This window comes from Dermochelys coriacea, chromosome 1 (assembly GCF_009764565.3).
Source record: "Dermochelys coriacea isolate rDerCor1 chromosome 1, rDerCor1.pri.v4, whole genome shotgun sequence".
NCBI classification, from domain to species: Eukaryota; Metazoa; Chordata; order Testudines; family Dermochelyidae; genus Dermochelys; species Dermochelys coriacea.
This window is the reverse complement of record NC_050068.2, coordinates 161,959,452-161,982,253: the sequence shown is the minus strand read 5'-3', so window position 1 is coordinate 161,982,253 and position 22,802 is coordinate 161,959,452. Positions and strand designations below refer to the sequence as shown.

At 39.2% G+C, this 22,802-nt stretch overlaps 1 protein-coding gene across 5 annotated transcripts in view; it reads right to left on the bottom strand.

Moving 5' to 3' along the window:
• The window catches only part of HLCS (holocarboxylase synthetase), a 216,200-nt gene that overhangs the window by 128,883 nt on the left and 64,515 nt on the right, over window positions 1–22,802 (bottom strand). For all 5 annotated transcript variants that reach the window (XM_038412352.2, XM_038412368.2, XM_043507565.1 and 2 more), the window contains one exon: window positions 13,273–13,541. In XM_038412352.2, the coding sequence (XP_038268280.1) occupies window positions 13,273–13,541 (269 nt within the window). The remainder of the gene's footprint in view (window positions 1–13,272; window positions 13,542–22,802) is intronic.

Below are 22,802 nucleotides of genomic sequence, written 5' to 3'. Positions count from 1 at the left end.
ATATGCATCACCCAAAGTGGGTGCAAAATTAGAAAATCCTTCTGGAGCGAGAACATGGAAGCAGCTGTCCTGAATCCAGGACAGGGAAATATTAAACAGGAGAAAACACACATTTTTCTGAGAGAAAAGACCTGCAAATAAAAAAAATACAAGCCTTGCATGTAAAACTATAAAACTGAAGTAAAAGGATAATGACCCGAACAACGAGGAAGATGGCTGGATGTGCATTGGTGGTTTAAAAATCTTCAAAAAGGTGCTTTCTACCACCTCCAATAAATATGTAATTCTAGTGTTTTACAATAATCAGGTTATTTGCAGTGAAGCTGTAGCCTTGTTGGTCCCAGGGTATTAGGAGAGACAAGATGGGGAAGTAGTGTCTTTTATTGGACCAACTTCAGTTGGATTCTTGTCTCAATAATCAAGTTATACAATCATACCCTACATGCCAGTTAAATTATTTGTAGAGTACATTCAAGAATATTAAAACTTGCTAGGGTTTTAGTAATCAGTAGTTTTAAAAATGATGTACCTCTAGACATTCAACTGCAGTGTCCATTCTGTTTACACACATTTCTTTCTTACATGGTGACCTTGCCCTGTAACTCTAAAATATAACCATGGGCCAGCAATTATCCAGGAACCTTTTTCCCTCTTTCCATTATTATTTTGCATATATCAGATTTTCCTCTAGTTGCACTTCACTGAACATTTTATTAAGAACTCTAAAGAGAATACTAAGAATAAACTGGAGGTTTAGGGGCAATATCCAGTAAAAATGCACATTTTCGGTATAGATAAAGTAAAAGTTATCCCTTTTGCCAGCCATGACATCATTTTCCGGCTCACTAACTTGAACATTTATGGAGGGGGAGAAAAGACAATACTCTGTGAAAAGGATGAATAACTCTGTGCAATGCATAAAAAATGCAGAGCTTGGAACTGCAAAGTGACTGAGTCCTTTATCATGCAGAATCATGTAACCGTGGAAGACCACAGTTACAAGCAGGAATGAGAAAGAGTTTGGGTATACTTTAGTACTAACTAGAATTCTAGAACAGATGCTGTAGATTCAGTTCAGTGTATGTACTGGTAATCTAAGAGATTTAAATTTGACTAAAGGAATCTGTCTCATGTAATTTAAAAAAAAAAAAAGTCAGTTAACTAGCCTTATCTGTCCCCTAAACAAGAACCCTACACTTTAACTGTCACCTTCATGACAGTTATCACTATCAAAGAGCTAGGCACTCTACAGACAGGGTAGAAGACAAAGTTGGGTTTGTGGAGTTTACAGTTTAAGGGCCTAGGTCCTGCAAGATGTCTATGGGGGAAAAGGGAGGGGAAGGTCGAAGATCAGTGGAACTATTTATGTAATGCCTTATCTTCATAGACAAAGGTGCTTTTTAAATCCCAGCTGAGTTTAGGCTACAACATGACAGCTCTAATGATCTAAAACATAGCAAACTATGACAAGTTTCAGAGTAACAGCTGTGTTAGTCTGTATTCACAAAAAGAAAAGGAGTACTTGTGGCACCTTAGAGACTAACAAATTTATTTGAGCATAAGCTTTTGTGAGCTACAGCTCACTTCATCGGATGAAACGATTTATTAAAATAAATAAATTTGTTAGTCTCTAAGGTGCCACAAGTACTCCTTTTCTTATAGCAAACTATGTCTACATAAGTGTTAAAGGAGGTTTTTAGTCATGTTAAGATGACTATTGAAAGACACACTTTTTTGCTTATGTAGATAGAACTGTAGGGAGAGCTACTGCAAATGTCTGCAAGATTGTGCCTTAAACAGGTAAGCACAAGGGACAGGATGTGACAAAAACAGTGCACTTGTATGGCATAGTCTTGCATAGGCCATCTTAGTTCCACAATTTGTTTTACCTTCTTTTCAAGTTTTCAGTTATCTATGCAGGGAAGGCAATAGTTATAGGCTTTTGGGAATAACTATGTTTTAGGACAGGACAAAGGAGGTGAGGCTAAAGGCATGATAGAGAGCAGACAGAAAGGGGTCTCCATGTATTTGTAGATCACTATTTCTCTCCAACCTAAAAATTATCTCTTTTAAACTGCTGCTTCAGTTTCATTTCACTATCAGTTTCCCAGAAGTGTCAGCAACACAATTGTATACACCTTTCGTTTTTGATTCTCTTTAAATAAAATAACTGCAACAGAGTTTTAAAATTAATTTCAAGTCCTAATCACCTCTCAAAATCAGAAGCACAAGTGAAGTCACAATTTGGTGAACTTCATGCTATATGAACCTAAAAGGGCATTAAAGAAAAACTCAAATGAGATCCCAGCAATGCAGAGGATTTTTTCCCCCAGGGCTTTTTAAACCATTGAGCACTGTTTATTTTGACTTGTCATTTTAATTAAATATCCCTATTTACCAGGTATACGAGAATAATTTAATGCTCTCTGCTCCTACACTAAAATTCACTATATCCTGCTGTGTGAATAAAGTCATGTGTCCTGTCCACAGCTACTGCACCATACTGAGTGTTTTAAGCTCATTCTTGCCATTATATGAGTGGAGTATGTCCTACAATAGCATTTTTATTAGTGATATAGATACACACACACAGATCTTTAGGCATTTAATATAGATCATATGTTGCACTTATACACATGAAAACCAACCCTTCTACAACATAAAACATTACTGATAGCAACTATAACATTTTAAAGAATAAAACTACAAGTTCACCATATATGCCTAATTAATATTCTAACATTTTTTGACCGAACTACTCCAGTCAATAAAAGTGTGCTAGACATTTTTGTTCATCATATCTTGAGTGCCCCTGGGCCTGACAAATATGTCCCTACAGTACCTTACTTGTGTCACTATTCCAGCTGCATCCTTACAAATAATGAACCCATGCTAAATCATACAATCCCATACATGCTAGTGGTGCCTGGTACTGAAAAGGATAACCTGTTCGGGTGACTTGGTGATGGATCTTCTTGACTGACAGACAAAAACTCTGGAATGAGACTTCAATTGAAGTACTGATGATCATTATAAATTTTAATTTAATAAATAATGAAAAAATAGTAAAAAAAATTAAATAATATTTTCAAAGGAGTAAGTAACAGTAACATCTAATGTAAAATCATAAAAGCATTACTGATTAGTCTAAACATCTAAACAAATCTTTATTTTACAATTAGTCCAATACCCTTCAATTTAAGGTACTTAAAAGTGTATGCACACTTTGTGTGTGTTACTATAGTACATTTAAATTTATGCCAACGATAATACAGTGTGCATATTAATATATGTAAAACATCAATACAAGCCATCTGGAGAGCTAATGAATAATCAAGGGATTTCAAATTAAACTACAGATTTTTCCCTTAGAATCTTTAGGACAACACTGTCAAGTTCAATCTATTCACTTAAGCTCCAGAATCAATTTTTCAAACTTTATGACAGGTCTAATAGTTTCCACCTGTTTCTTTTGCTTGACTTTTGACTGGCACGTTACCAGCAAGGGTGGAAATGTAGACAAAGACCTCTATTAGGCTCCGGCTGTTTCTCTACTGTGAGGTCACTCAGCCATTAAATTAGTTCCAGCCTACTTTCTCCTTCTATGTCTTAATTTTTGGTGGATATGTAGGTTCAGGGGAGTGAGAAGGAAGAAAGACTAAGGTTCAACTTGTGGAAAAGGTAAAGGAAAACCTCAAATCATCTTACATTCTGAAACTTCAATGGCATACTTGTGATCTACATTATATTAACAATTTGTCATATTTATTAATTCACCATAGTTTAATGTCTATGAAGTGACTTCTATATCACCTTTTCAGTTGACTTAGATTTAACAAATTTTAAGAGCTATCATTTCTAGAGTTTGAAACATTTATTCTAAGGATAGACACCTTTCTGCATTTGTTGCACAGATAAAGAACTCAGGCCGCAAACAGTATTACATAGAAGTATAATTATTGAAATAAAGGCAAGTTGAAATACTTGTGCAAAGCATTTGTTAGATAATGACAAAAAAATCAAGAGCTTTCATCTAATAAAGTTTCTTTAAAGTGCCAAAAACTAATACCTGCAGTTATAAAACTTGTCTGTTTATGCAAGCCTGAACTGAAACACACACTATTTTTAATGGAACTCTTAGCATTATCAGGGTCTTCAATAGCTACTTTTTTTTATTGCAAGCAAGGAGATCCTTTTTTCTAAGATTTCCCTTTGGCCTGGACCTCCAATAAAACTTGCTTCCAGGAACTGGGTTTTTTTTTCGTCTTTGTGTGTGTGTTTGTTTTACTTAGGACTGATGGCTAAAAGAAAGTAATACACTACATGTTCTACTGACTTCATAATGACTCATTGGGAATCTGTGCTAAGTATAATATACACTTGATTTATGTAGATTATGTTTTCAATTGAAGACACCAGAATAGTTCTTGAATAGACATTTATGAATGGCTGGCTTTTAAAGCCTCAAAGCGCTTCGCTGAATTGCAAGCTGCATATGTATAAGGTATACATCACCGACCACAACAATGCAGCCACAATAATACCAGCCACACTCTTCAAAACTTATACCTTAGCTAATTAAAAAGGCGGCTTCCAGTAGGCAGAATTTAATTGCCCATACTAAAATTGGCGAGGACATTCTTCTCCAACAAAAAGCTATTTAATGATGAGGACTTCTGTTCTACATCTCATCTGAAAGCCAACACCTCAAATAGCATCATTACAAAGAAAAGTCTTCGATCCAGTCCTGTAGACACTTAAGCATATGAGTAGTTGATTAAATTGACGCTACTCATGTGGGTCAAACATTCCGTTTTCCCAATCTCCCTCATCAGTTATTCTCTTAAATTCTCCTTGGTCAATGCTATGAGTTCAGGATTACCTGCAAATCTAAGGTTATTCACTGTCCTCTCAAACAACATGACACATCTTGTTTCATATCTCAGTGCTACAGCCATTCCATTATTGCTTCCAGTACCAATTCAAAGGTCTGCTTGTATTTAAGGGAAGAATTCTACTCCTTTGGTCCGGGATGCAACGCCCCACCTGATGGCTCAACACTCCTTCGTTACAACAGCTCACACGCTCTTGGACAAGAGGGCTACTGGCCCATTTCCACACATGAACGATTAGCATTGCTACGGAGCTGAAAGATGTATCCTTACAGACTGGAGGCATTAGTGAGAAAGAGTCTAACTCATTAAGTAAAGTCAGGAGTCCATCGACCAGAATTGCCACAACTATGCACCACGCTGTGCTGGTTTCCTCCAAGCACTGCAGACAACTCCTCATATGGTGGAAGACTGTCCCCAACCTCATATCTGGAGGGCAATCTACAATACATAGCCTCCCTTGATAGAGTGGCCATCCTCCGATTACAGAGCCTAGACATCAAGACAAAAGGATAGACACAGTGACAGAACAAAAAGGTTTAAAAATTAACAAATCCATGAAGCTGATTGTGATGCTGGTAAACCAAGTGCCAGCTCTGGCCAAGGCTGCAGGTGTTAGCTAAGCACTGACAAACTCATAGCTGGAAATCAAACCAACTCACCTGTATGTTAGTTTTGTTCAAAATTGGCATTAGTCTTAGAATATATTTATTGTTTAGACTATGAAATGCTTGTAAGTAGCTGCATGCATTAATCTCACTTGTAATGCCTGTATGCCATGCTATAAGGAAAAATGTAAATTTTACTTTATAACTTTGAAAATGTTTGCTCTGAACATGTGAATCCAGGCATGGGAATTGTCCCCTGCACCTATTAAGGAGGCCAATCAAGATTAAATGGGCCATTAAGAAACATCAAATTAGCCCCTTACTCCACCTTTTCATGTTCTCTGTATGTATGTTTATATATCTTCTTACTATACTTTCCATTCTATGCATCCAATGAAGTGGGCTATAGCCCACAAAAGCTTATGCTCAAATAAATTTGTTAGTCTCTAAGGTGCCACAAATACTCCTGGCTTTTTTTTTTTTTTTTTTTTTTTTAAAGGATTGGTGATTGGCCCTATCATGCCTTGGAAATGCTACATGCAAGAGAGCTCATCTCCTAGACTGGAAGGCCAAATGTAAAAGATAAAACAGGATCACAAGAAAAATCTGTCCGAACTCTCAAAGGGCAAAAGACACTAAACTAAGGCCAGGTCTAGCCTGCACACTTATTTCAGTACAACCACGTTGCTCATAGGTGTGAAAAACTCTCACCCTGAGCGATGTAGTTATATACCAACCTTAACACACCCCCACCTTTGGTACAGGTAGCGCTATATCAGCAGGAGATCTTCTCCCACCGAGATAACTATGGCCTCTCATGGAGATGGAGTAATTATGCCAATGGGAGGGCTCTCTCCCATTGATGTACAGCATCTTCATCAAAGCACTACAGTGGAGCAGCTGAGGCAGAGATCCCTGGGAGTTACTCCTGGGTCTCCCTAGAAAGACTTTTTGAATTGACAGATTGCTACAATTCTGACGTTTTTAGGATATAGATTGAAACTCATTTTTGTGTATATGTTTGCTTGCATTAACCTATATATAACACACATTTCTTTTTCCAAGTTAATATACCTTTAAATAGTTCATTACAGGATTGGCTACAGGCATTGTCTTTAATGTAAGATTTAGGGTGCCAATTGAGCTGGGGTAAGTGACTGGTCTCTTGGGACTGGAAGCAACCTAAATATGGGGGGGGGGGGGGGAAGAGCTCAGTGGTTTGAGCATTGGCCTGCTAAACCCATCATTGTGAGTTCAATCCTTGAGGGGGCCATTTGGGATCTGGGGCAAAAATTGGGGATTGGCTCTGTTTTGAGCAGGGGGGTTGGACTAGATGACCTCCTGAGGTCTCTTCCAATCATGATATTCTATGATTTAGTGATTTTCAGTGTAAATGACCATTTATAATTAAGTCCAGCTTGCCTAGGTGGCAAGATAGATTGAGAGTCTAAAGCAGAGGTGGGCAAACTACGACCAGCCAGACTGTCCTGCCTGGCCCCTGAGCTCCCAGCCTGGGGAGGCTAGCCCCCAGTCCCTCCCCCACTGTCTCTCCCTCCCCCGCAGCAGCAGAACAGCTTGCACCTACCCACCTCCCCGGCTTTCCAATAAGCATGTCCTGCCGCTCTGAGTGGCATGGTAAGGGGGGGGGGCGAGTGGGGGTTGGATAAAGGGCAGGATGTCCCGGGGGTAGTCAGGGTGTGGTTGGATGGGGCAGAGGTTCGGGTGGGGGGGAGGAGTCAGGGAGCAGGGGGAGGTTAGATGGGGTGGGTCCCGGGGGGATTAGGGGGTCCCGGGAAGGGGGGGACCAGGGAGCAAGGGGGGTTGGATAGGGGGTGGGGTCCTGTGAGGGCAGTTAGGGACAGGGGTCCCGGGAGGGGGCAGTCAGGGGATAAGGAGTGGAGCGGGGGGTTGGATGGGTGGGGGGGCCTTCAGGGGGTGGGTGTGTGGATAGGGGTCAGGGCAGTCAGGGGACAGGGAGAAGCGGGGGTTGGATAGGGGGTGGGGTGCTGGGAGGGGGCAGTCAGGGAACAAGGAGCAGGGGAGGTTGGATGGGTCAAGGATTCTAAGTGGGAGGGGGGCGGATAGAGGGCAGGGGCCAGGCTGTTTGTGGAGGCACAGCCTTCCCTACCCGGCCCGCCATTCCATTTCACAACCCCGATGTGGCGCTCGGCCAAAAAGTTTGCCCATCCCTGGTCTAAAGGGACTGTCTGTGACTCCACAGTTAAGACTGTTATAGTGATCCAGGAGTTCACATTTGTTACTGGATTGGTGAAATCGAATTGCAGAACATACCACTAGTTTGGGGTGTCTGACCTGAAGCAGGCACTCATGACTGTGAGCCACTCCAGACAGTGTGACACTGATACAAACCAGAAAGTGGTGGAAAGACTACATTCAGTTCCATCATCGTGCTGAGCTGATATGACCAAAGACAAATGTGGGTTAACTAACTCAAGTTCCTCAGGGGTCTGCAGGATCAGGGCCTAAGTTTGGAATCGGAAGGAAAAGTTACATTTATTGGAATGCCACCACCACTTCCTGCAGCACCCTGATCTTTTTCTTGAAGATCTTAAATACTGACCAGGTCTGATTCTACTTAACATGATAGCTAATGAATCCCAACTGTAGTTTGAGCAATACAACACCTAACATTCAAAAGTGAAGATATTCCCTATTGTCATTGCATCACCTGAAACGGATGTCAGTGCAAATATACAGAATCACAGAAACATAGGACTGGAAGGGACCTCGAAAAGTCATCATGTCCAGACCCCTGCACTGAGGCAGGACTCTACCTACACTATACCTGACAGGTGTTCTTAAAAACTTCCCTTGGAAGCCTATTCCAGAGCTTAACTACCTTTACAGTTAGAAAGTTTTTCCTAATATCTAACCTAAATGTCCCCTGATGCAGATTAAGCCCAGCTCTGTTCTCATTATAATAGCACTTACCATATTTGATGACTTATCAGGTCGCCCCTCATTCTTCTTTTCCCAAGACTAAACATGCCCAGTTTTTTTTTTAGCCTCGTCATAGGGCAGGTTTGCTAAACCTTTTATCACTTTTGCTTCTTTCCTCTGGACTCTTTCCAATTTGTCCACATCTTTCCTGAAGTGCGGCACCCAGAATTGGATACAGTACTCCAGCTGATGCCTCACTAGTGCCAAGTAAAGCAGGACAATTACTTCCTGTGTCTTACACACAACAGTCCTTTTAATACACCCCAGAATTTTTCTACCACTGCATCACATAACAATGTGACTCGTATCCAATTTGTGATCCATTTTAATCCCTCAGATCCTTTTCAGCAGCAGTACTATCACCAGTTATTCCCTATTTTGCAGTAGTGCATTTGATTTTTCCTTCCTAGGCAAGGTACTTTGCATTTGTTTTTGTTGAAGTTCATCTTTCTGAATTCAGACTAATTTTCTAATTTGTCACAGTCATTTTGAATCCTGTCCTTCAAAGTACTTGCAACCCTTCCCAGCTTGCTGTCATCTGTTAATTATATAAGCATACTCTCCACTTCATTAAGTCATTAATGAAAATACTGAAAAGTACTAGACCCAGGATTGACTGAGGTGGGACCCCCCTAGACATGCCCTCCCAGTTTGAAATCCAACCATTGATTACAACTCTTTCAGTATGGTCTTTTGACAAGCTGTGCACCCAAATTACGGTAATTTCATCTAGACTGCATTTCCCTAGTTTACATACGAGATGTTATGTGAGACTGTGTCAAAAGATTTACTAATTAACATCAAGACATATCAGGTCTATTACTTCTCCCCTATCCAGTAATCTTGTAAAAGAAAGAAATTAGATTGGTTTGGCAAGATTTGTTCGTTACAAATTCATTTTGGATATTCTTATAACCCTATTATTCCCTTAAAAACTGACTGTATAATAATTTGCTCCAGTACCTTTCTATGTATCAAAATTAGGCTATAATTCCCTGGGTCCTCTTTGTTCTAATGTTTAAAGACAGTTACTACGTTTTCTCTTCTCCATGAGAAGGGCCTCACCTGTCCTCCATGAGTTCTCAAAGATAATTGAGAACAGTTCAGAGATTGCTTCAGCACCCTAGGATGAATTCCTTTAGGCTCTACCAACTTGAATAAATCTAACTTAAAACATTTTTTAATATGTTCTTGCCCTATTTTGGCTTGCATTCCTCCCCCCCATGTTGTTAATATTAATTGTGTTGAGTATATGGTCACAACTAACCTTTTTAGTGAAGACTGAAGCAAAATAGGCATTAAACACTTCAGCCTTCTTGAGGTCACCAGTTATTAGCTCTCCTTCCCTGTTAAGTAGAGTACCAACACATTCCTTTGTCTTTCTCTTGCTCCTAATGTATTTAAAGGTTTCAGAGTAGCAGCCGTGTTAGTCTGTATTCGCAAAAAGAAAAGGAGGACCTGTGGCACCTTAGAGACTAAAATTTATTTGAGCATAAGCTTTTGTGAGCTACAGCTCACTTCATCGGATGCATTTAAAGAACCTCTTTCTTACACCTAACAAGATGTATAAAAGGCAGTAACTCATTTTGTACCTTAACCTTAACCCTTTTTCATTTTCAGGTCATTAAAGAGCTCCTGATGAAGCCACAAGGGCCTCTTTCTATTCTTCCTATATTTCCTTCACATCAGGATAGCTTGCAGTTGCACCTTCAATACTTTCTCCATGAGAAACCGCCAGCTCTCCTGTATACCTTTATCCCTTACATCATCTTCCCATTACACCTTACCCACCAGTTCTCTGAATTTGTTAAAGACTGCTTTTTTGAAATCTATTGTCCTCATTCTGCTGCTTTCACTCCTTCCTTTCTTTAGGAATAATTAAATCTATCGCTTCAAGATCACTTTCACACAACTTGCCTTCTACCTTCAGATTCACAACCAATTCTCCCTGTTGGTCAGAATCAAGTTTACAATGGCTATCCGCTAGGTTATTTCCTTCACTTTCCGAAACAAATCGTTTTGCACAACACAGACCAAGAACTTCCTGGAAATTTTGTGTTTTCCCATCTTGCAGGTGTCTGGATAGTTCAAGTCCTGCATTAGTACCATGTCTCGTGTTTTGGATATTTCTGTTATTTGTTCTAGAAATGACTCATCCACCTTCTCTTCCTGATTTGGTGGTCTACCGTAAACCCCTACCATGATGTAATCCCTAATTGTAACTGAAGTATCATGTCTTTAGTTTCTTCAGACACAATGATGATTCTGATTTCATCTTAACAGGTCGGAGTAGCTATTTCACCTAGAGTGAGTTTTTTTTTTTTTTTAAGAAGTTATACAACAAAAGGTACTATCGCATACTAAACATTGAAAACCAAATCCTGCATAAGATCCAGAAGAATGGACCCCGGTGTCTCTATGGATTGCCAATGAAGTCCATGGGGATGCACACAGGTGCATGGGCTTCCACAAACAGATCCAGTTGCAGGACTGGGACCAAAATAAAAAGTTATTCTTTCTCCTAAGATTTAAGCTAACTTTTAATTAGCATGCCAAAAACAAAAAAGGAAAAAATATTCAATAGTAATATCTTTCACACTTGGTGAGAAAAATTAACAGGTTTTGTCTCTGTCTTAATAAGGAATTGTTTCATTAAATTAGTTAATACAATTAACAGTTTAATTAAAATAATTTAGTTGAACAGTGTTAAAGCTTTCAAATTTCCAAAACTTGCTTCTGAGTTTTTCTAGCTTATTCTGGATTTCTGGATAAATTAAGAAACTTTGTAAATCCTATTTATGAATCAGATTAAAGTATATTTCAGGAAAAATGTATTAAATTCATGGGTTAAAAAAATCCCTTGATCTATTACTGTTAAATTCCACAGAAAAGACTGCTAGTATTTAATAAACACTGTCAACTAGCTATTTAAGCATAAAATTTGAACTACTATAATATTATTCTAATGCAGACTCATTCTTGTTAAAATAAGTTTTTGTTTTTTTGTTTTTTGTTTTTTTAAAACCAAATCCACCTATTCCCTTACCAAGAAAATATACTCTAAATTCAGTTTATATAAGACCTACAGTTTGGGCTCTATAGCAGAAGAGCAACAGCTCTTCTTGCTGATTAATTAATGAACTGTGACCAGAGCTAAGATGACTTAACTGATTGCATATCTGGCCAACTGTGCCACATCACCACATGGAGGGGGTGGGGAGGAGATATTTCTTCAACCATCTGATTAGTTTGTGCTCTGAAATATTACAATTATAGTCCTTGTAAATGGTAGCCTAGCTAGAGTAACTATTGGGTCTAGTGTTATTTATGTACTTTTCTAATCCTGTTTTTAAATCTCAATCAACTATTTTCCTCAACTGACATCCTGCATAGGTGTTACCAAAGTCATTTATGTGTTGCTTAAAAGTATTTTTAAACTCTAATGAATGTTTGGGGCGAAAAAGGAAATTTGATAGTTAAATATTATATAACCTAAAAGAGTATTAAACAGAATGTAAAAAATTATATAATATTACAAAGAAATAAATTACTTTTTAAATAAGAAAAACTTTATTTTATCAACTAGGTTTAGAAAAATCCTGAAGGTCTTCTGTATCTGCTTATGCCTTCACAAAACATTACAAATATTAACGTTTTGCTACAGGAGTAACAATAGTGAAGTCCTATTATCAACAAAGTAATTGGTACAATAAGTTTTCCTTCTCAAAGACATCTAAATACGTGTAAGGCCTCCATTACCATAGAATCGAGCGTTTCCTAAGTATTTACAAATAAACAATCAGTGTCTTTCCTTCTTACTTCTCAGTCAGAAGGAGAAATAGCTTGTGTGTATTGTGACAAAGTTCCTCCTCTGCCTTGGTGGGTCCTGCGCTTATTGGCAGATTTGCTCGCCTCAGAGGTTCATGGCAGCCCTCAGTTTGGCCACTTTCGTGGCTCAAATCTGCCATTCACTCAGTTCGCCTCATCACTGGCCAGCATAGGGAAAGGAAGAAGAACAATCCCCGCAGTCTCTGCTGCTCCACCTAGTGGATGGGGAAACAGGCCAGAGACCTTCCCTTCTGGTGAAACCCACAGTCCAGTTCAACTCCTCCAGTATCAAGTAGGGAGTTGGGGGAATGGATGGATGGGGGGGAACTTGGGACCGCCCTCTACTCCAGGTTCCAGCCCAGGGCCTTGTGGGTTACAGGAGCCACTGTGGACAGCTGCAACAGCTGCGTGACAGCTACAACTCCCTGGACTACTTCCCCATGGCCTCCTCCCAACATCTTTTTTATTCTCACCACAGGATCTTCTCCTGATGTCTCATAATGCTTGTACTTCTCAGTTTTCCAGAAGTACACCTTCTCACTCTCAGCCTCTTGCGCTTCTTGCTCCCAGCTCCTCGCACATATACCACAAACTGAAGTGAGCTCCTTTTTAAACCCAGGTGCCCTTATTAGCCTGCTTGTCTTAATTGATTCTGGCAGCTTCTTGATTGGCTGCAGGTGTTCTAATCAGCCTGTCTGCCTTAATTGTTTCCAGAAAGTTCCTGATTGTTCTGGAACCTTCCTTATTACCTTACCCAGGGAAAAGGGACCTACTTAACCTGGGGCTAATATATCTGACTTCTATCACTCTCCTGTAGCCATCTGGCCTGACCCTGTCACAATATATAGAGGTTATTGAGCAAAATCTAAGTCAAAGAGAAAAGTTTTCAACTTCATTCTGTATATTGTATGCTTAGTGTATTTCATTATATGTGAACCACAATTCACAATGTTTATCTGAGATGGTCTGCACCAGCACCTTACCCATCAAGAAGATTCATTGTTGTTGATGTGACTTCAGCAAACAGAACTATCTTGCCAAGCTTCTTTGTTTGCAGATTCTGTTGATATGTCTGCAGGCTGAAGTGTTCAGATGAGAAGCCTCCCACAGTGACGACTGGTATGAGAGATGGCACTATCTCAACTTCCGGCTTGTAAGACGAGACAAATTTAAGGGTCATTTTGCTGGATTTTATTAATCCTTCAACATCTACTTTTTTTCCAAGCCACTTCAGAAAAGCAATACGATTTTCCTGTGGAGAGGAAAATGAGAGACATATGCACAACTGCACATTAATGCACACACACTTTCTTCTGAGAATGTCTATATCAAAAGGGTCACTCCTACAGGAGTATGGAAAAACTAGCCTACATTTTCTAGGCTTCCCCTCCCTAGGATCAGCATGATCTGCCCTGGTCTGGAGGCCTGCTTGTCACTTCCTCGACCAGCAACCAAGCCCCCTTTGCAGCTTCCTGGCCTCTGTTGGTGACTCTGTGCAGACATTCTTTGCCTCACCCACTCAAGTATGGAACCAATCTAAAACACATGGATACCTCCACACTGAGTGGGCAATTTGGCATGCTAACCACTTAGGCTTCTATGATACAGGTCATATGACCCAGAGTTATGACAGACTTTACTGAGAACGTTGCAACAGCTTAGTAAAAAGCATTTCCATAATGGTGAACAATTCCTCAGTAGAAGGCTGAAAGAAGAGGTTGTGACTACTGTTAAGTTTGGACCTAAATCTTGCTAAATCCAACCTGGGCAAGGCCTTATTTGAACTGGCTAGGGTAACTGGAGGGGGTAATTTTGATCAGGGGATTGGACCAGATGACCTCCTGAGGTCTCTTCCAACCCTGATACTCTATGATTCTATGAACTAAGGAACTAGCTGAAACAGATTAACAAAGAAGCCAGCAAGACGTTATAAAAGCATTTGCCTATTTAAGAGAATTCTATTCTCAGTGTACAGAAGGCACTGGTCATTCTGCTCTGTTGTCACAGCTCATGATGCTGTTTATATGGATTTGTGAATTAAAATTTTTTCATACAGGACTTAAGTAGTATAAAGTATAAGCACACACTCATCCCAGAGCCTCCTATATGCTCAGCTCTCTTCTTTTTGTTACAGAACTTTAGAAATGTGAAATTAATTATACTGAAGACAAAATTAAGGGGATGGGTGATTGGGACCACATGGGTCCTGTGAGATATCCTGAAACAGCAGCTCCACATTAATAAAACTTTTTGGATTTATCTAATGCTATTGTAGAGGAATTTATATGAAATGTTTCCCCATCTCTTTAAAACACCTACTATTATTAAACAGCCAAAGAAAAGAAGATGCTGGGACTTTTCCAAATCTAGGCCAAGTACAAGGAGCAAAAAGTCAGTCACCTGCACACACAAAAACTGTCTTTTTGCTGTATTTTTCTCCACTTATTTTATGAAATATGAATCTAAACTGGACTAGATATCTATTAATCAGCTAGGAACAGAAGATAAAATGGAAGTAGCTATATCACAGGTAAACTAGTAGGCAACATACTGAAGCTAAGGCAGGAAAGGAAGTTAAAGCTACTGATGAACTGATTAAAGAAAATGGTAACTTGTAAGCTATTTTCCAAGTGTTCAAATCCTCTATACATTACACATTTCTGGTGCACCAGGGGAAGAAGTAGCTGCAGATCTGAAACTTGTGGACAAATGACTCCCCAAGACATTAAATAATGAGCATAATAACCCAAATTTATACAAATGAGCAGATTCAAAATTCAGCCTACTTACTTGTTCAGTCCCAGCAAACTCTCCTGTCATGCTATGCATCCTGAGACAGAAGAGTTAACACTGAGAAAAATCACACCACTATTTACTAACAAAAATCCTTAAGTATTCGTTTTTCTTGCTCTGATCTTTTCTAAACAGAAAGTGCTTGCAAATTTTGCAAAAGTTTAAAAGCACACAGATCTGTGTAACTAGGTATGTATAGAGGTGACTGATATCAATCTCTAGGTACTTTTGCAGACCCCATTACTGCAGTATTTCAGTGCCTCAAACTTTTATTAAGTTATCCTCACAGCACCTTTTTGAGCTAAAACTGAACTCAGATTGGCCTGAGACCCAGTCCAGAGTCTTAACTGCAGGACAATTAATACATGTCTGGCTATGACGCATGTTTACTTCCCACTAATTCTTCTCCCAAGGAATTAATCTAACATTCCAAATACCACCGGCTATTTAAAAATAAATAAATAAATAAATCAATAAAAATAGTGGGTCTGTTTCCACCCTCCAGCTATGGAATTTCTTCCCCAAAATTTACACCTGCTCAAATCTCAGGATGGACCATTCTTTCCTGTGCAAGCTACAGCTTTTTCTATACATTAAAGTCATGATTTTGAAGTCCATTATCTTGAAATCCTGTACTGCAAGAAAAATTTGAGTTTATTCTATGCAGTAAGGAAAATTTGTTTCCGCAATGGGACCCAGAACTAGCTTCTAGTCACAAAAGGGCCTGAGACAACAGGCTTTAAATAGTGACATGTTTAGGTCTAGAAATGCTACTTTGTCATTTTTAGATTTTTGTAGCTCCTCTAAACTCTGCCCACTGAGCTTCAAGACAACGAAGGCACCTGACTTTACAGATGGAAGAATACAAAAATAATTCCAATAATGTTTTTCAAACTCTCTCAAATGCTTAGCTTTTGCACATACACAAATGATGAAGTAGCATAAAAGTTTTTAGCAGTGCTTCTTCGGGCTGATCTTTGTGATGCACTTATGACTTCACTTAAAAATATAGTACTCCCAAACTCCTGCTGATAAAGTTTTTATATGCCATTACCATGTGTTACATGTAGTAACCTATTATCTGTTACTAATACTTAGCTTTAATTTCTTACAGAAATTTAAATTCAAAATTAAATTTTAGATCGCATTCTAGACACACCTGTCAAGGCTGATTCCCTACTCCGGCACTTTGAGTGCAGAAGGTGGGGGCTTGCAAGGATGCTAAAAATTAATACTGGCCACTCCAGGCTTGTATTAAACTCCCAAGGTTACAGCTTTTGTATGACCTTGGATGGGAAGATGCTGCTACCACCCAAATGCAAAACCCCTTTGAGAACCCAGGAAAACACACTTGGGAATTCCTTCCTGTGGGATACCCTCAAGCCTTTCACCCCCGCCCCTCCATGGAAGACCTGAGAAAGAAAAACAAAGGAAATCAGCTGTTGCCACCAGCTAATTAAACAACATGTGCACAAACCTCTTAGGACACAAAAATCCAACCCTGTTCTTAAAAAAGGTAAATTTTATTAAAAACAAAAAGAAAAAAATACATCTGGAAACTCAGGCTATTGCTAGATTTAAAAAACCACTTGTAAGGATTAAGCATCAAAAATAGTTTTCTTGAGGTCCAGCTTAAAGGTTACCAGCAAAACAAAAGCACCTGGGGTTAGCACAGAGGAATCCACAAGCCATAAAGCAATAAAGAGAGAGAAACCTAATCGTGTCTTCCTAGACATTTCCTTACATCTACTTACATAGCTGAGATTTCAAATGAGTAGTTTCTAGGTACGATACTGATTATTTTTCATACCTGGCCCCAAGCTTCTTACAGCATAGTTGCTTCCTGTCCGCTTCTCCCCGAGAACAGAGACAGACAGACAAAGGGGAAGTTTTTTCTCAATTTTAAAAAGTTCTAGCCTTCCCATTGGCTTTTGGTCTGGTGCGCACTCCCTTCCTTTTATCTATGCAGAGCAGGGAGACTTTTTAACCCTCTACAGGTAAAGAAAGTAGGAGAACAGAAAGACGGATTTTATAGCTAACTGGCTGGCTGGATGTCCATAAAAGGGAACTACCCCCCATCCCTTCCATTTATTACAACACCCAAAGAAAATATTCACCTTAATATAAGTATCAAAATCACAACTCAGAAAAAATATTTCCAACTCGCACTGAGCAAGGGTGTATAAGGGTTAGGCCTTAAATTCTTAACATACTTACAGTACGATTACATTTCTAGCTAGCTACTCAAAGTGACTGATATTAGTTGCCATAAATCCCTGCACACTTTTCATAACATCTCAATCTTTACAAAAAAGAATCCTTGAATATACACAGCTGCAACAGTGTATTACTCCATATACTCCACAGAATATGTATGTGACCCTCAAGAACTTCCTAATGCCAAGACAAGGAGGTGCATAGGGGTTACAGAAATCTCTTGAGTCTAGCATTTATATTCAAACTCAAAGAGTATCATGCGAGGTCTTTAATAAAAGCCTGTGTCACTCTGATCATCAATATCACGAAATGTATGTACAGTTACTATGTAAGGAGTTATGCAAATATACTGAAAATATGTTTGTAAAGTCTGTTTAGGGACTGGGTCACCAGCAAAGGTGAAAAACAGGTTCTGTCAGGCAGAAATGTTTATCTATCTGGCTGTTTAAATGTAAATTAAGTATTTTATAGTTCACAATGGGTCACCACTCGCCAGTCTAAACCAAATATACATGAAATATTTTGTGTACTTCAAACAAAGAAGCTAACAGGAAGAAAAGAAACCAGTGTGAGCGTAGGAGGAATCCTATCTTGAGATGCACTTCAAAAGGTTTGCTCTACTATATTTGGAAGACAATGACAACATCCTATCACGTTTCACCGAAAAAGTAAATGGACAGGTAGTTTACTGCATAAAATGGGGTCTCAACCAGGCCAGAGGACTTTGGCTGAGATAAGTTTCTTTAGACAGAAGGAAAGGAGTACTTGTGGCACCTTAGAAACTAACAAATTTATTTGAGCATAAGCTTTCGTGAGCTGTAGCTCGCTTCATCCAATGAAGTGAGCTGTGGTTCACAAAAGCTTATGCTCAAATAAATTTGTTAGTCTCTAAGGGGCCACAAGTTCTCCTTTTCTTTTTGCGAATACAGACTACATGGCTGCTACTCTGAAATCTGTCTTTAGAAAGAAGGTTAACCTGTTAGTTAAGTCGAGTCTGTAGAAAGCATCTTATGATTTTGTTATATATGTATGTAACCATTTATTTTGAGTACTCTTACCCACTATCACTTGAATCTCTACTCTTGTTTTCACTGTAAATATATCTAAATGCTGCAGTGTTAAGCAAAGTGCAGATCCTGCACTGAGTCTTACAAGCTGGTGTGTACTGTTCCTTTGGGAATAGCAAGCCTGATAATGCTGTGAGTGTTCAGTGGATAAAGGGCTGGACACTGTTGGAAGGCTCAGAGGATTGGTTTATGTCTATCACTAGCATTACAGGTGGAGCGAGGCCTGGAAAGTAGCACTCGTCCTGCCAGAGACTAGTGGTTTCAGGGAGTTGATCCACATCAAGCACAGACAAGACTACTTCATGCTAAGAGTAGGTGGTGGTGAAGTGCCTCACAACCCTGGTTACCCCTAGGGAGCACCACACTGTAATACACTTTCTAGCTATTTGAAGAGAGAGTATATTCAAGGTATTTTTTTTTTTATAATTTCCAAGTTATTTTTTAAAACCAGGCTCACTGTTTAAAACTACATGCAGTAATTCTAAAGCCACAACTGCTCTAATTTATCTTATCACGCATACAAACTTCTTAAATTATAGAACTTATTAGTAATGTACTGTTGCTTATTTTGTCACATATATAAAGCAAAATATGATTGAAACATTTGTTTTCAAATATAAAACACAATCTTTTGGGAGTTTTGTAAAGAGAAGCAATAAGCTTTAGCAACTTTTTCGGCCTACTGACTGTAGTCAAAAGGCAAACATATCTCCAGAGATGTATACCATTCTGTAGCAGCCACTGGTGGCCATTTAAATGAAAGGTATTGGTTCTATTGTTGAAATATCTGAACTTACATTCCTCTGGGACCAGATCAGATGTGCTGCGTAAAGCATGAAATTGTGGGACAAGGTAAGATACTACTTAAAATTCCTTGCAACACTTGCATTGAACTGCAGTTCATTATGGAAAGGACTCCAAAACATGTACTTGCAGATCTACATGTTAAATGAGCACATATTCAATAAATAGCCGTTGCATATATATATATTCCAATTAACACATTTGGACACAAACAGCTACAGCTACTTGCACGTGCCATCATACCAAAACTCTATTTACCTCCTAATTTGGAAGCAGACACTTGGCCAACACCTTGTTAAATGCTCTATTAAACATATAGGTAGATGATATTTTACACAGATACCAATTCATCCGAAAGTTGGTAGAATATCTCCCAACAAGGTAGCAGATTAGGCAGAAAGAATTTAAATTTAAGGCAATATTAAATTCTGCTCCTACACCAAAAAAAAAAAAAATCAAATTTGATATTTTCGTTCTCAAGTCAAGTCTCCTTTCCCTCTTCTTGCTTAAAATAAATTTGATAGGAGGGAAACGATGGGAAGTTCAACAATTCAACTGTATAAACTTATGACAAGAATCCTAACCAGTTCTTCACAGTTCAGACTCTCTGAGCCAGCCAACTACAAGAATTAACCCCCATCATAAATACTAATACAATTAAAAATGTGTGTTGTTTTATAGGTTAATACTGTACAAAATAGTAATCAGAAGTATGAAGGTAATGATAAACCATTAAAAAAAATTTCAAACACCTGATTTTTCTGCACAACTAATGAATATCCTTTCAAAATGTTACCTTTTAAAATATCAGTTTTAGGATGTAGTAACACAGATTGATGAAACAACCTAAAATGATAACACAGTGATAAAGAGACTCATAAATAATTGAATATTTGGTAACAGTATATATATATTTTACTACATAAAAAAACTTTTGGGGAAGTAGTTAGGGTAACATAGCTGACACAAATCACGAAAGCTTAGAAATGGACAGTTGTGCCACCTAAGAGTACTCTCAACTTCTTCACTCATAAGCACACACCTTACCATTACAAATGTGTACAGACAGGTAGTTAAAGGGGGAGATGGAAGGCTGACATCCCTGGGGGGAAAAGGAGCAGAGTTAAGATAGCAGTGGTAATTGTGAGTGTGCGGGAGGAAGAATAAAATTTCATTTCCACACTTTTGAGATTCATAGAATCATAGAATATCAGGGTTGGAAGGGACCCCAGAAGGTCATCTAGTCCAACCCCCTGCTCAAAGCAGGACCAAGTCCCAGTTAAATCATCCTAGCCAGGGCTTTGTCAAGCCTGACCTTAAAAACCTCTAAGGAAGGAGATTCTACCACCTCCCTAGGTAACGCATTCCAGTGTTTCACCACCCTCTTAGTGAAAAAGTTTTTCCTAATATCCAATCTAAACCTCCCCCATTGCAACTTGAGACCATTACTCCTCGTTCTGTCATCTGCTACCATTGAGAACAGTCTAGAGCCATCCTCTTTGAAAGCCCCTTTCAGGTAGTTGAAAGCAGCTATCAAATCCCCCCTCATTCTTCTCTTCTGCAGACTAAACAATCCCAGCTCCCTCAGCCTCTCCTCATAAGTCATGTGCTCTAGACCCCTAATCATTTTTGTTGCCCTTCGCTGTACTCTTTCCAATTTATCCACATCCTTCTTGTAGTGTGGGGCCCAAAACTGGACACAGTACTCCAGATGAGGCCTCACCAGTGTCGAATAGAGGGGAACGATCACGTCCCTCGATCTGCTCGCTATGCCCCTACTTATACATCCCAAAATGCCATTGGCCTTCTTGGCAACAAGGGCACACTGCTGACTCATATCCAGCTTCTCGTCCACTGTCACCCCTAGGTCCTTTTCCGCAGAACTGCTGCCGAGCCATTCGGTCCCTAGTCTGTAGCGGTGCATTGGATTCTTCCATCCTAAGTGCAGGACCCTGCACTTATCCTTATTGAACCTCATTAGATTTCTTTTGGCCCAATCCTCCAATTTGTCTAGGTCCTTCTGTATCCTATCCCTCCCCTCCAGCGTATCTACCACTCCTCCCAGTTTAGTATCATCCGCAAATTTGCTGAGAGTGCAATCCACACCATCCTCCAGATCATTTATGAAGATATTGAACAAAACGGGCCCCAGGACCGACCCCTGGGGCACTCCACTTGACACCGGCTGCCAACTAGACATGGAGCCATTGATCACTACCCGTTGAGCCCGACAATCTAGCCAGCTTTCTACCCACCTTATAGTGCATTCATCCGGCCCATACTTCCTTAACTTGCTGACAAGAATGCTGTGGGAGACCGTGTCAAAAGCTTTGCTAAAGTCAAGAAACAATACATCCACTGCTTTCCCTTCATCCACATAACCAGTAATCTCATCATAAAAGGCGATTAGATTAGTCAGATTAGATTGTGTGTGTCAGGTCTGCTGTATGTGCAGCAACTCTAATTTCTTCATAATGGAGTTTTCTGTGTATTAATTTCCTAGGTTTCTTTTCAATGCCTATAGGGTGTTGGGACTGAACAAGGAGGAAAGGGAGAGACACGAGAAGGATAGAAATGCAGCTGCATGTGAACCCTTTTCTGTTATAGGATAAAATGATAGAAAATTATAGCTTCTGAGCAACAAAGTTTTATATGCACTTTATATGAAAGTTTTATGTGGGCCCCATGAACCAATGAGACTTGTGCACACAGCACATACAAACTTCAAGTTATAATGGCTTTAAAAGCTCCTAAAACTAAGATTTTTTTTAAAGTACCTGTTGCAACCACATATAGTTGGGAGCCACTCCTTCTACCAAGTTGTGTGACGCTAGAGACAATTTTTAAAAACAATATCCATTGTGAAAGGAACGTAGGACTGTCAAGGCAAAATTTCAGCCAGAAACACATACATACGGCTGCCTAATAAAAATGTATGAAGAGAAACCAAACAAAACACTACACAGAAGATTCAAAGGTCAAAAAAATGAATAGAAATTTCACATCAACTGGCCACCTTTATTTGGAGAAAAAACAGGAAGTTGTCTGTTAGAACACAAACCTTTCAAATATGGCATAAATTCGTAACTTTTGAACTACCAGATGCCTCAATAATATGCATATAATAAATGTTAGCTGCTGCTTCATAGTAAGCGAAGCCAGGTATCCACTTCATGAACTACCTATACCATATAGCTATGGTATGCCCTAAGCCTTTCCAAAGGACCTAAGTGGCAAGTCAATGTCTTGATTTCACAACTAATGATTTCTGTTTCTTTTTCAGAGAGCATATCTGCTTCTAATTTGATATTTGCTTCACTGTATGTTTCAACATGGTCTCTCTCATGCTGAAATGCTCATTTCCCAGAAAACATGGGTATTGACCTTAGACTGAACAGATTTCTGAAACTGGTCTCTTTTATATCACATACGCATACTTGCCTCATTGTAAATAACTAAATTACCTGTGCTACAGTCAAAACAATACAGTTGCCAGGCAACTAGTTACGCATGAGTCAGAAAATCAATAAGATGAAATGTGATGCGTTTGTGGATAATTTATCAGCTTTGTAAACACAGTTTATACATTATATAAAACAGAGGTTCCAGGGTGGATTTGTTTTAAATCAAAT